This window comes from Carcharhinus amblyrhynchos, chromosome 15 (genome assembly GCF_965287045.1).
Source record: "Carcharhinus amblyrhynchos chromosome 15, sCarAmb.v2.hapA, whole genome shotgun sequence".
NCBI lineage: Eukaryota > Metazoa > Chordata > Chondrichthyes > Carcharhiniformes > Carcharhinidae > Carcharhinus > Carcharhinus amblyrhynchos.
This window is the reverse complement of record NC_137338.1, coordinates 38,695,309-38,715,017: the sequence shown is the minus strand read 5'-3', so window position 1 is coordinate 38,715,017 and position 19,709 is coordinate 38,695,309. Positions and strand designations below refer to the sequence as shown.

General features: G+C 39.9%; 1 protein-coding gene across 1 annotated transcript in view; it reads left to right on the top strand.

The window, feature by feature from the left end:
* The window catches only part of usp9 (ubiquitin specific peptidase 9), a 258,340-nt gene that overhangs the window by 209,552 nt on the left and 29,079 nt on the right, over positions 1 to 19,709 (top strand). Inside the window, exons 36-38 of the mRNA XM_080203847.1 lie at positions 5,920 to 6,043; positions 8,275 to 8,500; positions 11,896 to 12,025. Coding sequence (XP_080059973.1) covers positions 5,920 to 6,043; positions 8,275 to 8,500; positions 11,896 to 12,025 — 480 coding nt within the window. The remainder of the gene's footprint in view (positions 1 to 5,919; positions 6,044 to 8,274; positions 8,501 to 11,895; positions 12,026 to 19,709) is intronic.

Here is a 19,709-nt window from a genome sequence, read left to right as displayed (position 1 = left end):
ATCTTCCCTTGGATTGCCGTGTGTAAATTCCAAACTTTCCTTTCTTTTACTGTCTCCCCTTTTTTCTGCTTAGCTAGAACTCGGGAATTAACATTTTGGCCTAAATCTGACTTGCTTTTAGGAATGCAACATAAACTAAAGGATCTTTTTAAGCCAAATAAATAAAATCTGTGTAATAAGTGCATTATTGGACACTAACTAATTCCATAATATTTAATTATATTCTATGAACATTTCACTGTTTAGTATGGTGTTGTTTCTGAAGATGAAATGCATATTTAAATGGTGTTTTACTTGTATTTTTCTATTGAACACCGATCCAGTAACCTAAATCATTTAAGTTACAATTTATTACGGTGAAACCAAAACCTATGCAAGTATGTAACTTTGCTCTGCACTGAGGATATGTGGCCCAAGATTGCTTCCAGGCTATGTAAAATTTCAGGAGTTGCAGGACAATACCAGTTTGTTTTGTACAACTGAAGTTGACATTTGTTGTTTCATGCATTGCACATCACATTGTTATTTTATTTTTTATTTATTAGTGTCACACATAAGCTTACATTAACACTGCTATTGTGAAAATCCCCTTGATGCCACATCTGGCGCCTGTTCAGGTATGCTGAGGGAGAATTTAGCATGGCCAATTCACCTAATCAGCACGTCTTTCGGATTGTGGGAGGAAACCGGAGCATCCGAAGGAAACCTGCTTAGACACAGGGAGAATGTGCAGACCCCATACAAACAGTGACCCAAGCTAGAGTTTCAGTATATCCAACCAAAAATGGCTGGTAGTTGATTTTTTTTTAAATTTTCCCTGTAAACAGCAGCATCAGTTCCAGCCCTGACCAATATCAAAGAACATGGAAAATAAATTATACAAAGCCATCCTTATTGGTATAGATACGTTGAAAATAAATTAAATAGCACATTGAAGCCTAGCAAAAGAAAGCAGAGCTATACTTGTAAAAATCTGTGGTTATGATCCAGTCAGGGACCAGTAACTTTTTTTTCTAAAATAAACAAAGCTTGAATCCCTACCTACTCGCTTGGAGATTAAAGTCACAAGATTCCACAGTTCTAAATTAATTACTATACAAAGTCAACAAATTTATGCCAACATTTAAGATTAACATGAGGTAAATATGAATTAACAGGATTGAACACACCACACTGTACATTAAATGGCAGGTGCAACTAAGACTGGTCCCATGGATTTCTCAGCAACCTATCCAGATTTTGCTAATTACTGTGAATCATAATCTCATTAAAATTCTGTGTCAAAGATCTCGCTTCTGAATTCCCTCAAAAAGCTGTTCCATCTTGAGCTGCCTTAACAGCTGCTCACCACCTTATGTTTCAATCTCTCGTTCTGAGATTGAGCTCCACAGGATTCACAAAGCTGCCCTTCTGTCTCTAATTACCAGGTTTTTTCAATTTTTCCACAGACCACGAGCTTCACTAAGCTGGCATTGCCGCTCAGTTTCTCCAAACTCCATTCTCTGGTTGCGCAGTGCTCTAAGTAGATCCCGTTGTTTTTCTGAGCCCTAACAGCAGCAAACAGTTCCCAAGACCTTTTTCAACGTCCACAACTGCAGCCAAACATCTCTCCCAGTAAACACATGTATAAATTAAAACCAGAGACTCTCTTTAAGCTCCACACGTTTCTGTATTGATGTTAGCTTTTGGGGTTCATTGAATCAATGCTTTTAAACTAATTTAACTCTACCTCCCAAAAATGAGACATCTGTCGAGACTGCACATTTTTGTGAGCAGTGTGGATGTCATGTTTCCTATTCTCCAACTAAGAAAGCCCACCTGCTGTTTTATGGCACCATCTTTTCTATTCTGACTTTATTAAACAAGCATGGGTAACCTTCAGAACTGTCATCTTTTAGGTGTTCTGTCAGTCTCAAAAGCCCAGCATTTAAGCTGCCTTACCTTCACAGCAATCTCCCCAGAACCAAACATTATCTCTAAAATATTAACATGAACTCCGTATTAGATATTCGTCCTAAATCAAATTGGTAGATTTTATACTCAACTACATAGTGATTTGCTAAAATTGCCAAAAGCCAAGTTTTATTACCATACAAAATGGGAAATATCTCAAATTAGTAATTTACACACTCGTAAATTGCCTCCATCAAAATGCCTGCACAAGTTGAAAACTGGAACTTAGATTAGTAACCGTGGATAAAGCATCCTGTTGCACTAATGTTTGCAAAATATATCAAGATTTGGTGCATGTGCCTTTGGTTCAGAGAAGAATTGCATAAGGATTAGGGACACCATTTTATGTACTGTTCAGAACAAAATTAGCCAGCCTAAGAAACCCAGCAAGCCCAAGTATTGAAAACTGCTGATTAGTATCAAGGGCTCAATTCAAGCAGTTGATATTGGAAATTTACTAATGTTGGATCATATTGAGCATGTACTATTGTTAATTGATGCGAAGGAACCCCTTGGTTGCATTATGTTTTTGACGAGCTAAAAAAAAAACTATCCTTTCAAGAAACAATCATCATCAGTGTAATAACATGAGACTTTCTTTGTTCCAAGGTCTCTAACAATGAAAATAACAACTGCCTTTAAATAAGATTTTCTTGAGACAAATGGAGAAACTTTTTTAAGAACAAAATTTTAACAGCAGTGATGGAATTTGGGATGGTTGTTGAGGTGGTTTGTTTTTCATAAGTGGTATCTTTACCTGAGTCAAGAGCCATTGCAACACAGAAGGCGATAATTCAGCCCATCAAGTCCCTGCTGCTTCCCTACACCAATCCAATAGGCAGGATTTAATGTAGACGATGGGGTTCTTGCCTGTTGGCTGGATAGCTGGCAAGTGTACTGTGCCTCTTTTCGGGAAAGCCTGCCATACTTAGTGCCAATGAGGCACTTAGCTGGATGGTGGGCCTTCTCCTGGGATTAGGGATCCCAGGGAACTAAATCCTTCTTCCCAATAGTTACCATTGCCTGAGAAACCGCCTGAGAAGGAGATGAAATCAATAGGAAAGGTACAGAGTTGGTCATGAGGGCAGAAGGCAGTGATGGAAATTAAGATTCAAAAGTTAAATGTTGGACAATCTGACAACACAAGTGGTTAGAGTTTGAGAGAAATGATTGATAGGTGAGGGCTGTTTGTTATTAGTATTCACGTGCAAGCTTCCAATCATACATTTAACACCAAGGCCATATCTTTCAACCTTGGTAACATGACTTAATGTTGCCGGTTTCAGTCCATCTGCTGCTGAATCACTCATCTATGCCTCAATTACCTCTGGATTTGCATATTTCCATGCAATCCTGGTTGGTCTCCCATCATTCAAAGCGTTGCATGTGTCCTAACTTGCATGAAGCCCACGTTCCCCTATCACCTTTGTGCTGGCTGATCAACGTTGGCACTTGAACTGGTAACGTGTTCTCAAATCCCTCCATGGCCTGCCCTTCCTTGTCTCTGTTATCTCCTCCAGCTTCCTCAAAGATATTTGCATTCCTTATTCTGGCCTCGTGCATACCTGAAAAGCTTGGAGAATTGAGGCCAGAGACTCTGTAAAATGGAAAACTCTGCAGCCCATGAGGCTCCAAATACATATGAGACTGACTATCACAGGATTGTTAAAATGTGGGAGGTGATCATTCAGGCCATTGTATCACCACCAACTCTCCGATTGAGCATTCTACCTATTGCCTTCCCCGCAACTTTCTTCTAATAGCCCTGAACATTTGAATGCCTCAGTTGAACTGGCCTCGACTCCACTCTCCGGCTGTGCGTTCCAGACCCTAATCACACATCATGTTTTACTAGTTACCTTAAATTTGTGCCACCTCATTCTTGATGCTTCGCAGTTGGGAACAATGGGACAGCGTGCTGGCACAATGGTTAGCACTGCTGTCTCAAAGCTTTTGGGAGCCTGTGTTAGATTCCTGGCTTGCGCCGCTGTCAGTGTGGAGTTTGCATGTTCTCCCTGTGTCTGTGTGGGTTTCCTCTGGTTTCCCTTCTCAGTGGCCATGCTAAATTGCCCGTTAATGTCAGGGGGACTCGTTTGGGTAAATGCATGGGTTTTGGGATAGGGCCTGGGTGGAATTGTGGTTGGTGCAGACGTGATGGACCAAATGGTGGCCTCCTGCACTATAGGGATTCTATGTTTCTATTTGTTCAGACCCCTCATGATTTTGAATACCTCTATCAGATTCCCTCCCCCTCAGCCTTCTCCAATGGAAACAGTCTCAACTTCAGTCTATCTTCATAGCTGGTTCTAGGGCTGAAGAACTTCATTCTCGTGAACTTTTTCTGTTTTCTCCCCACTGCCTTCATGTCTTTCTGAAAGTGCAGTGTCTAGAATGGAGCATAATACTCCTGCTGAGGCTAAACTAGTGTCTTATATAAGTTCAACATAATCTCCTTGCCCTTGTACTCCAAGACCCTATTAATAAAGACTGTATAATGTATGCTTTATTAACCATTCTCTCAACATGTCCTGCCACCTCCAAAAACTTGTATACACGGATCCCTCTGCATCTGCATCTCCTTTGGAGTTGTATCCTTTAATTTGTATTCCACATTCTTCCTACCAAAATGAATTTCTTCACATTTCTCCATTTGAACTTCATCTGCCACATGTCGGCCCATACTACTAACTTGTCTGTGACCCTTCAAAATTCTACCACTAGCCTCTCTGTTCACTATGCACCCAAGTTCCATATCATTCACAAATTTTGAAATTATACCCTATACACTTTGGACTAAGTCATCAGTATATATCAGAAATAACAAGGAGCTCAAGAAATGGATTTTCTTTTTTAAATGTTTTGTTCTGGAAAATTACCCTCAATTGCAGAAAGAGAACACTAAACTCTTGTCCTCCAACTACATCAGTGCAGATATCAAGATCTGGTCCAGTGGTATAGAGTCATAGAAGCCTGCAGCATGGAAACAAGCCCTTTGGACGTGTCCATGCCCCAATTACCCATATTTGGCCCAAATCCCTCTATACCAATCTTACCCATGTAACTGTCTAAATGCTTTTAAAAGACAAAATTGTACCCACCTCTACAACTACCTCTGGCAGCTTGTTCCAGACACTCGCCACTCTGTAAAAAAAAAATTGCCCCTCTGGACACTTTTGTACCTCTCCCCTCTCACTGTAAACCTATGCCTTCTAGTTTTAGACCACCCCTACCTTTGGGAAAATATATTGACAATATAGCTGATGTATGCCCCTCAATATTTTTAGACCACTAATAAGATCACCTCTCAGCCTCCTGTGCTCCAGAGAAAGAAGCCCCAGTCAACCCAGGCTCTCCTTATAACTCAAACCATCCCAAGTCCTGGTAGCATCCTAGTAAATCTTTTCTGCACTCTTTTTAGTTTAATAATATCCTTTCCAGAACTGTACACGGTATTCCAAGTGTAGCCTTACCAATGTCTTGTACGACTTCAACAAGACGTCTCGACCCCTGTATTCAATATTGTGACCAATGAAACCAAGCATGCTGAATGCCACCTTCATCACTTTGTCCTCCTGTGATTCCACTTTCAAGGTGCTATGAACCTGTACCCCTAGATCTGTTTGCTTTGTAGCCCTCCCCAAAGCCCTACCATTAACTCTGTAAATCCTGCCCTGGTTCAGTCTACCAAAATACATCATCTTGCATTTATCTAAATTAAACTCCATCTGTCATTCATCAGCCCATTGGCCCAATTGATCAAGATCCCATTGCAATCCGAGATGATCTTCACTGTCAGCTATGCCACCAAAGCATGTTTGAATTCCACAAAGTCAATCTCAAGCTAGAAATCTTAGTTCATCATTGAAATTTTCATTCAAGATCATTTCAGATAATTTCAAATGAAAAGGCAGTTACGGTTGTCTTCTTGGGTAGAACCTTGTTTCTTAGTATTACTGTCTTACACAGGGCAAGATCATCTGTTACCAGAAGCTGAAGAACTGGCTATGATAAGTATTCAACTTGCTGCTAGATTCCTGTTTAATACTGGGTTTCACACAAAGAAAATAGTCCGTGGTCCAGCAAGTGAATGGTGAGTGTCTTTCTTTATAGATGTATTTTTTGTGCTTTTCTTTCCAAGCTGACTATGTAACTTAAGCCAAGAACCAAGTGTAACATCATTGATTATTTAAAATAGAAATTTGACTGTTAAATGTAAAACTTTAGAAAAATACTTGTATTGCAATAAGTGTATATTAGAACCATAGAAAATTACAGCTCAGAAACAGGCCTTTTGGCCCTTCTTGTCTTTGCCTAACTGTTTTTTGCCTAGTCCCACTGACCTGCACTTGAACCATATCCCTCCACACTCCTCTCATCCATGGACCTGTCCAAGTTAAAAGTGACCCCGCGTTTACCACTATATCCGGCAGCTCATTCCACACTCCCACCGCTCTGCATGAAGAAGCCCCCCCCCTAATATTCTCTTTAAACTTTTCTCCTTTCACCCTTAACCCATGCCCTCTGGGGTTTTTTTTCTCCTCTAGCCTCAGTGGAAAAAGCCTGCTTGCGTTCACTCTATCTATACCCATCAAAATCTTATACACCTCTATCAAATCTCCCTTCATTCTTCTACGCTCCAGGGAATAAAGTCCTAACCTATTCAATCTCTCTGTAGCTCAGCTTCTCAAATCCCAGCAACATCCTGGTGAACCTTCTCTGCACTCTTTCAACCTTATTTACATCCTTCCTGTAACTAGGTGACCAGAACTGTACACAGTACTCTAAATTCAGCCTCACCAATGCCTTATATAACCTTACCATAACACTCCAACTCTTATACTCAATACTCCGATTTATAAAGGCCAGTGTACCAAAAGCACTCTTTACGACCCTATCCATCTGTGATGTCACTTGTAGGGAATTCTGTATCTGTATTCCCAGATCCCTCTGTTCAACTGCAGTCTTCAGAGTCCTACCATTTAGCCTGTACGTTCTACTTTGGTTTGCCCTTCCAAAGTGCAATACTTCACACTTATCTGCATTAAGTTCCATTGACCATTTTTCAGCCCATTTTTGTAGTTGGTCCAAGTCCCTCTGCAAGCTTTGAAAATTTCCTCACTGTCCACTACACCTCCAATCTTTATCATCAGCAAATTTGCTGATCCAATTTACCACATTATCATCCAGATCATTGATATAGATGATAAACAGCAATGGACCCAACACCGATCCCTGCGGCACTCCACTAGTCACAGGCCTCCACTCAGAGAAGCAATCCTTCACAAACACTCTCTGGCTTCTTCCATTGAGCCAGAGTCTAATCCAATTTACAACCTCCCCGTCTATACCTAGTGACTGAACCTTCCTAACTAACCTCCCACGAGGAACCTTGTCAAGTTTGTCACGTTTATTTTATGCATAAGCTAAATACTCATGCAGGTGACATTATTATTCCATAGGCATTACTGTCATTGAATGTGATGAGATAATTATTTTTTACCAAAATTTTCAATGGGTTAATTTTAAAACACAAACTTTTCAAGCACTTGCATCTTGCTTGTAGTGTGAGGTAAATTGTGATAAAGCCTGAAAGTGACTGTGTAGTGAATCCAATTGAAGAGAAAAACTTGATATTTTGGGTGAGGTGGTTACTTTCTAAGATGCAATGTCATCTGGAGATATTTTCTACTGCCAAATCACCCGTACCCTCCCCCTCCTCCTCCTATGGGCTGATGGGTAATGCTATGTCAGAATTCTTGCTGCTGACCTTTGAGAAACTGTGTGGGTCGAAATGCCAGCTTGTACGTATGGGCATAAAGTAAAAGATTTCAGTGACTGTTGCCTGCGGGGCCAAATTCTTGCAAATGTTAGGTCCGTAAGTGTTAAAGAAAAATAAAATATACTGTGCGCACTTTTTAAAATTTATTTTTTCCACTCTCTCTCTTGGAAGTAATTGCTTTAGGAAGCATTGTTACCTTTCTCATATTTGGGCTCCAAGTTGCTATTCATCTGTGAACCTAGACAGATTGCCTGACTGTTTTACCACAGAATGTAATCTTAGCTGATCCCATTCTCGACTGACAGCCACAGAAGTTTTTCCCAAAGGTTTTCTGGGCAGCAGTCAAACCAGAACTTTTTTCCTTCCGTGCCCTGGCTCTTGCACCTAAATCTGAGCATTAAGACCCCATAATGCCTCAGCTGAGTTAATAGAATAGGGACTGCATCTAACTACTGTATTTGTGAGAACAAATTTACCGTTCTGCTTTTGCATTTTAGCTATTGTACACCGTTTGTGAGAAATGGTCTTTCTTTCCCCAACAGGTATGATGCATTGTGTATCCTGCTCCGTCACAGCAAGAATGTACGCTGTTGGTTTGCACACAGTGTTCTTTTTGCCTACCCTAATCGCTTCTCTGAATACCTTTTGGAATGCCCTAGCACAGAAGTGAGGAGTGCTTTTGCTAAGCTCATTGTATTTATTGCACATTTCTCATTGCAAGATGGACCATGCCCTTCCCCTTTTGCATCTCCAGGACCCTCCACTCAGGTAAGAATGTTATGTAAGATGGGAGAATGCCAGTTTTTACATTTGTTTTATAATATCATTTTACAGGGAAAACATTTTAATTGTTTTGATTATTAGCCTCGAGTCTTATGGTTCACACCTGCAATGGTGTAATCTGTCCTTGATCGTTTCTAATGCTGAATGACCTGCTGTTGTAGCCAGAAATTTCTGTTTTCTTGAGTTCGATCATTTGCAGTTTTTCCTTTTTGTTCACATATTTCAGTATGTTGTATGCTCATTTGCAAATCTCCCTATTGTACTTTGAAGCAACAGTGGTATTCAGTGGTTTTTATATTGCAATGTGTAAGATTTTTTTCTGGATTATTTGATGAAGTAAGTCATGTTTATGAAACCTGGAGTATATAATCAAACCAATGAATATTGAGACTTGTTTGGAAATTTAGCATCAAACAGCAGGTTTTTTTGTCATAATATTATTGGTAACTACTATTGTACTGATTTATATAATTGGTTGAGGAGCAAAAGACTAAGCATAGGAATCAAGGGCATGCACTCTGGCAAGATATGACTATTGGTGTTGGAGCTTCAAGTATTTATTATTTATTAATTTAGTTGGTGGATAGAAAGCCAAATATCCAAGTTTGTTGATCACACATAAATGGACAGCAGTGTAGCTGGAAGTGTAAATTATAGTGAGATATTGATAAATTAAGTGATCAAAAATAAATTTCAGTGAGGAAATCAGAAAAAATCTTAGTCACCCAAAGAATTGTGAGAATGTGGAACTTGCTGCTGCAGGTTGAAGCAAATTGTATGGATGTATTTAAGGAGCAGCTAGATAAGCCTGTGGGGAACAAGGAAATAGAGGGTTACAATGAGAGATGTGAGGAAAAGAAGGACGAGGTTCAAGTGGAACATATAAGCCTGCATAGACTGATTGGACAGAATGTTTCTGTTTGTGCTGTGTATTATATGAGATCATGTGTAACTAACTTGGGGATCAACTTCCTACTGCATGTCTGTACTTTAAGGCTATTTATTTCCACCTCTGCAACATCTGCCCTTGCTTCAGCTTACCTGCTGTCAAAACACTCATACATGCCGTTATCAAAAAAACTGACTACCTTGGGTCTGGAGTCATTCCTTGGTGGCATCCCACATTCTAATCTCTTTGGACTTCTCAGTGCTCAATTCAATTTTGAGCATACTGAGTTTTATAAGGTGGAGAATGGTGTTCTACAGGACCACTGCTATTCAGAAATCTGCTATGGGTATTGTGCACGACCAAAAGAGAAATGACTTGCATCAGCAGTCTGCAACCTATGTCAATACAGTGCAGCATCAACATCACAGCTAAAATAGAATAAAGAGAGAAAGAAAATTGAAAAACAGTCTTATGTCTCCATACTCCCTCCCAGCCCAGGTGCATATAAAACTAATAGTCTGATATGTCCACCAAACACACACCTGTAATGGGCACTGCTCATGTATTGAGGGGAATGGAGATGAGGTAAATGTGGAGTTTTGGGAAGCTCTCCAATCCTGGGCAGTCACAGTCCATTAGTAAAACACTTGGCCATCCTTGCAATTCTGCTGTTCGGGATCCAAGATTCTGCGTATATCCTAACTAATACCAAGTGCCACTTATCTATCAGCCTGCACACCCTGATCTACAATGGCTCCTGGTTAAGCAATGCCTTCATTTTTAAACTGTCATTCTTAGTTTGAAATTCCTCCATGGCCTCACTGTTCCTATGCTTTCTAATCTCGCCCTGCCCACAACATCCTGAGACCTGTGCTCTGCTAATTCTCAATGTTGAGCATCCCTTATTTTAATCTCAATCATTTGAATGTTTGGGCCCTAACATCTAGAACTCCTTCCGAAATCTCCCATCTCTCTACCTTACTTTCCTTAAAGATGTTCCTTAAAACCTACTGCTTGAATCATCTTTTTGAAAATCTGTCTTTAAGTCTCCTTATGTGGCTCAGTGTCAGTTTTGTTTGATAAGACCTTGGGATGCTTGTTACATTAAAGGTGCAATATAAATACAAATTGCTAGTCCTAGAATCCCTACAATCCAGAAGGAGGCCATTCAGCCCAGCGATTCTGCACCAACTACAATTCTACCCAGGCCCAATTCCCGTAACCCCACATATTTACCATGCTAATCCCCCTGACATTAGGGTTAATTTAGTTTAATGTGGCCAATCAACCTAACCCGCACATCTTTGGACCGTGGGAGGAAACCAAAACACCTGGAGGAAACCCATGCAAACATGGGGAGAATGTGCAAACTCCACACAGACAGTGGCCTGAGTTGGAATTGAACCTGGGTCCCTGGCACTGAGGCAGCAGTGCTAACCATTGTGCCTCCATGTTGAGTGTTGTTGAGATTTTTTAAGTGCTTTTGAATCTAGGTAAGTAAAGCTCTTCTGATTTGTACCATGGAGATGATGGTAAAAAAGTTTTTGGGAGTGGGGAGGAGGTGAGACATTGCAGTAAATTGAACCTCTGATTTTCTCGGGTAGCCACAGGATTTATGTAGCTAATCAGCTTAAGCTTCTGTTTAGTAATGTCCCATGGGATGTTGATGTGTGGAATTCAGCGATGCTGATGCTGTTACATGTCAAGGAGGGCTGGTTAGGCTGTCCTTTGTTGGAACTGCTCATTTCCTGGCCCTTGTGTAGCATAATGTTTCTTGCCATGTATCAGCCCAAATTCCAATGTTGTCCACAACTTGCTGCATGCAATTACCAACTTCATTGTGAGGAGTTACCAAATAGAACGGAACGCTGCAATCATCAACGGACATCATTGTGTCTGACCATAGGGGTGTCTGTGGGTTTATATACATGCATAGTAAACCTTATCTTAATTGCATTCCTCATTGTGTTGACCCCACCTACTTATTGTTTATTCTTATTGTATCTGCTTCTCCCATTCCTTCGTGGACCTTGTTTCTCTCTCCCAATGTGACTCCTGGTTTCTATACCCCTGCCAGTTTAGTTTAAATCCTCCCAAACAGCTCTTGTAAACTACCTACTATGACTAGATCCCTGCCTTGTTGCAACCTGTTCAGCCTGTATAGGTCCCACCTCCCCCAGAAGCAATTCAACAATGTTCCAAGAATCAAGCAATTTTCCCATGCAATATTACATCTTGTACAGATTGAATTTTCATCAAGCAGGATCTTCATATTGGAGATGGATAATCCAACATTTTTAGTGCATGATTTAGCCAAATAGATTGTTGATGATCATGAATTAATAATCAATTCAGGTAAGGTGAACCATGTTGCAGCTAAAGTCAATGCCTTTAAAATAGGTGAGAAAAGTAGTGTTTAAAGAAGTGCCTAATCCATACTTGTGTATTATTATGAATTGGGCTAATTTTTTTTGCTATTTATGCTTAACAGGCTTTTGATAATTTAAGTCTAAGTGACCACCTTCTCAGAGCTGTTCTGAACCTACTACGACGGGAAGTATCTGAGCATGGGCGGCATTTGACACAGTACTTCAACCTCTTTGTTATGTACGCCAATCTGGGTAAGGATATAACTAAAAGCTTCACGTTAATAACTGGATTTCATTTTTATGCTGTAATTCCTAAAAACAAAATTTGCATCATTTTCTACTGAAAATACAGAAAGTTAGATTTTTATTCAGATACACAAAGGAAACTTTTTGGAAGTTTGCTATAAGCAGCAATCATTCAACCCTTTGTAATCACGAAATATATCTGCCCTACTATTCCAAAAGCAACTTTGTTTTCATTATTTTTAAAAAATAATTAAACATAGCCTAGTTTTACATTTTGAGAATCAGTGCTCTTAAGATATTGTGGTTTGGATAGTTCATTCTCCCATCTATTATTTCAAGGTTTGTGTTTTAAAATCGTTCTCTCAAACTTTTGTCATCATGATCTTCTCTGCTCTTTTTAGCCAAGGGCTGATAATCACAATGGGCTCATCAACTTGCTTTCTTGTCTCTTGTGCCTTCCCTGTCAGTTTCTACAACAGCACGTGCCTCTACAATAGAGCAGACAGCTTGGCAATTCTTATAATGTTGAATGTCACAAATACTGTTGTAATTGGGTACAGACTTGTGTGTTCTTAAAAATCACAAAATTGGGCAATTGATTTTTCATCTGTTCGCCTGATGCAGTAATTTAAAGAATTGTAGTAAGAGGATGAGGATGACTAAGAGGGTGATCAGTAAGGAGACCTCTAGGAATGGGTGCAACCAGATTTGGCAAGCCTAAATAGATCTAGTTAATGAGATGGCTCATGAAATTTCTATCCCTGCCATACTTGAGTTTCTTGCATCAGTTGTAGATATTTTATTACATTGATTTCAAAAATGTATAGTGTGATGTGGAAACTAAAAGATACTGGAATAATGAATGCCGGCAACTTATTGTACTAACTTACCTGTTCTGAAGTAATTTTCAGTTGTTTCTGGCTTTGGCCCTTTGCCCACTTCATTGAAAGCTCGTTTCAGCTTGATACCCACTGCAAATTCACCTGAAGAGCCTGGACCTAGATTGATTCTTGTCATTTTTTTAAAAATTAAGGACTTTAATTTCAGTGGCATGGTGATACAGTGATTAGCACTGGTGCCTCAGCACCCAGGAATGTGGGCTTAGGTGACTGTGAAGTTTGCATGTTCTGCCTGTTTCTGCATGGGTTTTCTCCAGGTGCTCTGGTTTCCCCTCGCAGTCCAAAGATGTGCACATTAGGTGAATTAGCCATGTTAAATTGTCTGTTAATGTCCAAACATGTGTAGGCTAGGTGGATTAGCATTGGTGAATGGGGGTGAAGGGGAGTGGGGAATGGGGGATCCTTGGTAAGATGCTCTTTCAGAGATTTGATACTGACTTGGGGGGCTGAATGGCCGTCTCCTGCACTGTAGGGATTCTATCAACCCAACTTGGCATTCTTTCTATTCCACACATCTTAATGGTGCAGAACATTCTGGCAGTGCTGTTTTATTTTTAGTGTATATGGGAGTTCTCTATCTTCCCCCTCCTTTTACTGCCCATCCTTAATGTTTATGCAACTGGGGGTATTTACTTTTTTAAAATCACTCTAATTTGACTGAGTTACAAGCAAAGGCAGAAGAACTGAGGATCCGAGCACAAATGTAAAGATACCAAGAAAAGAAGCTCTGCTGGGAATGAATTATGATCCTTGGATGTGAGGGATGAACTGAGTCATCAGCTTAGATACTTAAGATGTTTTGCTAAAAAAAGAAATTTTCATCCTGCACTCATCTGGACAATTGCAAGAATACCAATGAATTTTCATTAATAACATAGTAACTGAATAACATAATATCTGTAACAAATGAAGCAGTTTAACTACTAACAGTTGAACAATACTTAAACATAAAAGGAAATGATTTCTAACTTATCACTGTTTCAGTTCACAATAAGCAACATTATGCCACATTCAATACGGTAAGCGCGTATAAATATACTTGCTATGAATATAGTCAGGCTTGAAGCTTTGAGAGAGAAACAGTTGGTTTTAGCACAGCTTGTAGAACTCTGTCTTCAAACAAACCCAACCAGAACTGAGAAGATGTTTTTCTCTATGACAGATTTATCTACCTCCCATTAACTACATCATTATCATGACCCTGCCTATCTAAACCCAAATTCCATTCTTTTAATCAAGACCCCCCTGGTGAACACTCCATCCATAGACAAAAATCCAATAGCTCTATCCTCAGTAAACACTACATGGCTAAAATGAGTAATTATCCTGTTATAGAACATAGAACCCTTCAGCACAGACAGGCCCTACAAGTTGCGGTGATCATATCCCTACCTACCAGGCCTATCTATAACCCTCAACTCCTTTAAATCCCATGTACTCATCCAGAAGTCTCTTAAGAGACCCCCAACGAGTTCGCCGCTGCCTCCACCACCACCTCAGAGCTAAAAGTTTACGACATGCTGACTGCCTGCAAAATTGAGTTGAATTGGCATGTTGGCATCAAAATAGCATCCTGTAAACACAAAACGAAATCATTCATACAACAGCAGGACACTACGGTATTACAGAGCAAACGCCAGTGGCCAGCTCCTCTCCAACTGCAGCGAGTATTCCAGCAATCAGACAAATTATGGAGACACCCCAGATCCAAACACCAGCATGTGTTACTTTGTGGCAAAGAGATCTCGAGGACTTGTGATGTGACTGCTACCTTAGAGTTTCAGAATGCTGGTCTGACCATTGACTTGCCAGGAATATTGAGCTTCTGATGATAAAATCTTACGTGCTTCAATACAGTCAAGTCACAAGAAAACTTGCTGTAACTGTTCTTAAAGACATAGCTAAGAGAAAAGCTGGAAAACAAACTAGCCAGAGGAATTGTTGATTTCCCGATGGTAAATTTGCACATTTGCACTCTTGAAAGAGCTTTCTCTAGGGGACATCCATAGTTTGGAGACTCTCTAGTTTATTCTGCCTAATAGGAAACTAGGGCACCGTGTCCTAAGATTACAAACATCTTGCCACAGCTTCTGTCTAGAAATGGAAAGGGAGCAAGTTCTTTTGTCACAGTCATCATCATGGAATATTGCTTCCTTCAACAGCAGGAAACGTTTTGGCAAGAGTTCTGAGAGTCTCACTCACTTATTACCATCCCAGCTTATGATACTATTGGATAGTTAGGTCCAAGAATGGAACCCTGGCTCAATAGACCCTAACTATTTTTAAAAGAGGGGGATGAACAGAGTCACAGGACTGCCAATTAACTTTTAACAAAATAATGAAGCATTTATTAAACGTGAAAAGATTGACTATCATAGAATATGCCTTCAGCCAACTTATTCATAGATGTACACAGATATTTAAGGATAATGCAAGTTACAGAATATATTTTGATCTCAGTCTCAGCAAATACACAGTCACTGTAAACCAACAGGCCAACTTGTGGCCAGATACTCTACTCTGAAGCCAAGTGGCAAATGCCACCCAATGCAATTTACGTGGATGTCTCATAACTAACTAACTAACCAACCAACCAACCCCCACCCACCCAGCTGCTTATTACACTGCAAACTATCTGACCTCACTGAAATCTGATATCTGCATAAAGGTTTCCAATCACCACAATAACACGCTTTTAAATCTCCTCCCATACAAGACTCTCAATCTTTCATCAAGAATCCATATCCAGGATTTCAAATTCTCCTTTCAGTATCCCTTTGCATTGGATTTCCACATGCCTTCATTCTCCAACAGAATCTCTTCGGTAGCCAGTCATGCAAACAGAACACCACTGCTTCACATGTTGTGCTAAGGGATCACAAAACTTTTGAATTTGAATTATTATTGTCACAGGTACTGACATACAGTGAAAAGTATTGTTTCTTGCATGGTACACAGGCAAAACACACAGTTCATAAAGTACATAGGGGAAAAGGACAAGGTGCAGAATCCAGTGTTAGTTACAGGTAGAAAGAAAAAAGGGCAGCGCAGTAGCATAGTGGTTGGCATAGCTGCCTCGCGGTGCCGGGGACCCGGGTTCGGTTCCCAGCTTGGGTCACTGTCTGTGCGACTTTGCACATTCTCCCCATGTCTGCGTGGGTTTCCTCCAGGTGCTCCGCTTTCCTCCCACAGTCTGAAAGACGTGTTGGTTAGGTGCATTGGCTGTGTTAAATTACATTTTAATGTTAGAAAGTAACACTTACAACATAGAAGTACTGAAGTGTTTAAACCCAAGAAAATAATTTTGTTAAATGAAAGCCTCAAAATTACATCAACATTTGACTGATACCCAAAAAGCCACTGGAGTGTGGTGACTAGGGGATTTTCACAATCACTTCATTGCTGTGTTAATGTAAGCCTACTTCAGATGCTAATAGATAAAATAAACTTCTAGTTGAAATATGCCACAAATTATTTGGATTAAGTACATGTCTGACTTTTTAAAACATCATCAAGTTAAATGAAATATATACCTTGAATCTTCAATACAATTCGAGTTCTGAAGGGAAGTGTTCATGTTGCTCGTGTATTATTTACCATTTGATCAAGAAAGAGATGTTGTGAAGGGTATGTGTATTGTTTACTAGCACAAGGCTTTTATAATATTTTGTTCAACTTAATTTGGTTTAAATTGTTTAATTAGGAGTATGGTATCTTTGCTCCCGAGTTTTCCACCTCTGAAACCAATAGTGCTCCGGTGTTATGGTTCAAATTGTAATGGTAGCTTTCAGGTAGCTTCCTCCATTGCCATTCTTCACGCATGAACCAGGAAAATGGATTAAAAATAGGCCTATTTTAACATGTTCTCCAGCACTGATTTATAGATCAGGAGCCCTCAACCAGGGTCCACGAAAAGGTTTCAAGAGATCCGCAAAATAAGCAAGAGGGGCAGAAAATGAACTGACCTGATATTAGACTATTCAGAATCTGAGTCAGAACAACTGGAAGCTAAGATGCCTTGTTAATCAAGGGATGCCACCCAATGAGAGTGAATCAAAGTGTAATGTCTCTGTATTCACACATTTTTTTTGAATTGTGGAGGTGCTGAAAAGGCAAGCTGGTCCACATGCAATGCAGCGATTGATGTTTGGACGCAGAGTGTGGAGGCAGACCCTGGAAGTGGATAGAGAGGGAAGAATACCCTGGATGAGGTGGGGTGACTACGGTGGGGAAGGAATACCTTGGACATGGTTGTTTGCGGGGCTGGGGAGGAGGAGGTGGAAGGAACTCCCTGGATGGGAGTGGAGGAAGACTCTGGATTGGGTGGGGGGGCATGCCATCACACAAGAAATAGAAGCAGGAATAGGTCATCAGGCTATTCTAATCTATCCTGCCATTCAATATGATCATGGTTGACCTATGTCAGCCTCAACTCCTTTTCTGTGCCTTGTCTCCATAGTCCTCTGTTCCTCAATCTATTCAAATATTTACCCACCTCAACTTTAAATACCTCTAATGATCCCGCCTCCACTACTGTTTGGGGCAGAGAATTCCAGAGAATCACCACCCTCTATGAGAAGTAATTTCTATGCACCTTAGTTTTAAATGAACAGCCCTTTATCTTGTAGCTATGTCCCTTTGTTTGAGACTCTCCCACTAGTGTAAACATCTCACCATCTACCCTGTCGAGTCCTCTTAGGATCTTATATGTTCAAATAAGATCACACCTCGTTGTTCTAAACTCCAAGGAAGAGAGACCCCAGACTATTAATTCTGTCTTGATAGGGCAACCTTCTCGACCCAGGAATTAACCTGGTGAATCTCCTTTGGACTGCTTCCAATGTTACTGTATCCTTTTTAAGGTAAGGGGACCAAAACTGTACACAGTATTCCAGGTGAGGACTCACTTGTACAGTTGTAACAAAATCTCCCTGTTTTTAAACTCCAGCACATTTGCAATAAGGGCCAAAATGCTGTTTGGAGGCTGTTTACCTTCTTACCAGCTTCTTGGACCTTTTTCTCTCTCCATTTATACATTTATACACGTATGATTGTGGGGCCAAATTTGCCTCTAACTTGAGTTTCAAGTTTGCTGATGACACCAGCTTCGTGGGTTGGATGCATACAAGAAGAAATATTTTTCATTGTGGACTAATACAGTGATGATAATAAATCAAATACATTTAGTTAATCTGCCTTTTGATTCCTCCTACAAAGTGAATGACATCACACTTCCTCATATTAAGCTCTATTTGCCAGGTTTTGCCCATCGTCCAATCTGTCTGTAAGGAAGGGCACGGAGATATGATACTGAATCTTTGCCTGGCGAACAGCACTAAAAAACAATGCCAAAAAGAGGGAGCGAGATTGTGTCTTGTCTTATTTCCCCAGCGACATGATTAGATGGAGAATCATTTGGCAAAATTCTGTGGGCTTGTTTTCTTCGTGATTCCAATTTCAACTCCAACATTTCTGCTGCATGTGATTTCACTGTCCAAATCTCCACTCAATTTCTTAGCTCTTTGATTTTCTTATTTTCTTCCAGTTGCTTTATGTCTCAATAATTTAGTTCATGGGCTTCAAAAATTTATTATGCTGCCCAAATTTGCAGCTTCTAGCAGTTGCGGTGTTTATAATTGTGATGTTGCTCCTGGAAAGCCAGACCCAGATGCTGGAATTGTCATGCGGAAAACTGGGCAAATCGGGACAATATTAGTGTTTGCAAGATAAAATCTTTTCTGCTCCCAGAGATTTGTTGTAAAATACACAGGAACCTGGCAATAAAGCTTTGTATAGGTATATTGTGTATTAAATCTTTTTTCCTAATGGAAACCATCCCCCTTGTTGATGTATCATCAATAAAACAGCAGTATTTAACAAATCCTTATTCCTGAAGTAGAAGCTGACAAAGGTAATATCTGTGCTGGATGGTTACAGCCATTGCACTAAAGCCCACATTTTGGAGAAGTGTTTTTGTGGATTCAGTATATACTTGTGCCATTTGAATGGAAAAACACTAGTCAAGACAGAGCTTTTAACAAATTGTTTTCAACTTGAGCTAACTGTCTTGCTAAGGGAAGGTGATGACCTAATTGTATTATCACTGGATTATTAATCCATCAACTCAGCTAATGGTTGGGGAACCCGGTTTGAATTTCGCCACAGCAAATAGTGAAATTTGAATTCAATAAAAAAAATCTGGAATTAGGAATCTATTGTTGACGTGAAACCATTGTCGATTTTAGGAAAAACTATCTAGTTCACTAATGTCCTTTAGGGAAGGAAATCTGCCATTCTTACACGGTCTGGCCTTCATGTGACTCCAGAGCCACAGCAATGTGGTTGATTCTTAACTGTCCTCCAAGGGCAACTAAGGATGGGCAATAAATGCTGGCCAGCCAGCGATGCCTATGTCCCATGAATGAATAATAAAAAAAACTAAATTGTCTTGAATGCGTTAATGCAGATATTGCTTATGTATATCATGAATTTGTAATTCCTTGAGTGAATTTATCAGCGTTGGAAAGTTGCAGTGGAGTTTCTATCTGGGAATTAGAACTGTGTCCAGTATCTCATTTATGCAGTATATGCAATTTAAAAAGTTGCTTGCTGGAATTTTGAGCAAACAACTTGCAAATTGAAAAGATAATTACGTGAGATTCAGTGTGCAGAGAGAAGTGAAAATCTCAGCCCAGAAAGAAAAAAAGTGGAAGAAAGCAACTGGGTTTTAAGTAAAATAATGAATTTAAATATTTAATTGTTCAGTTAATTTTTATACAGAAAAAGAAGTG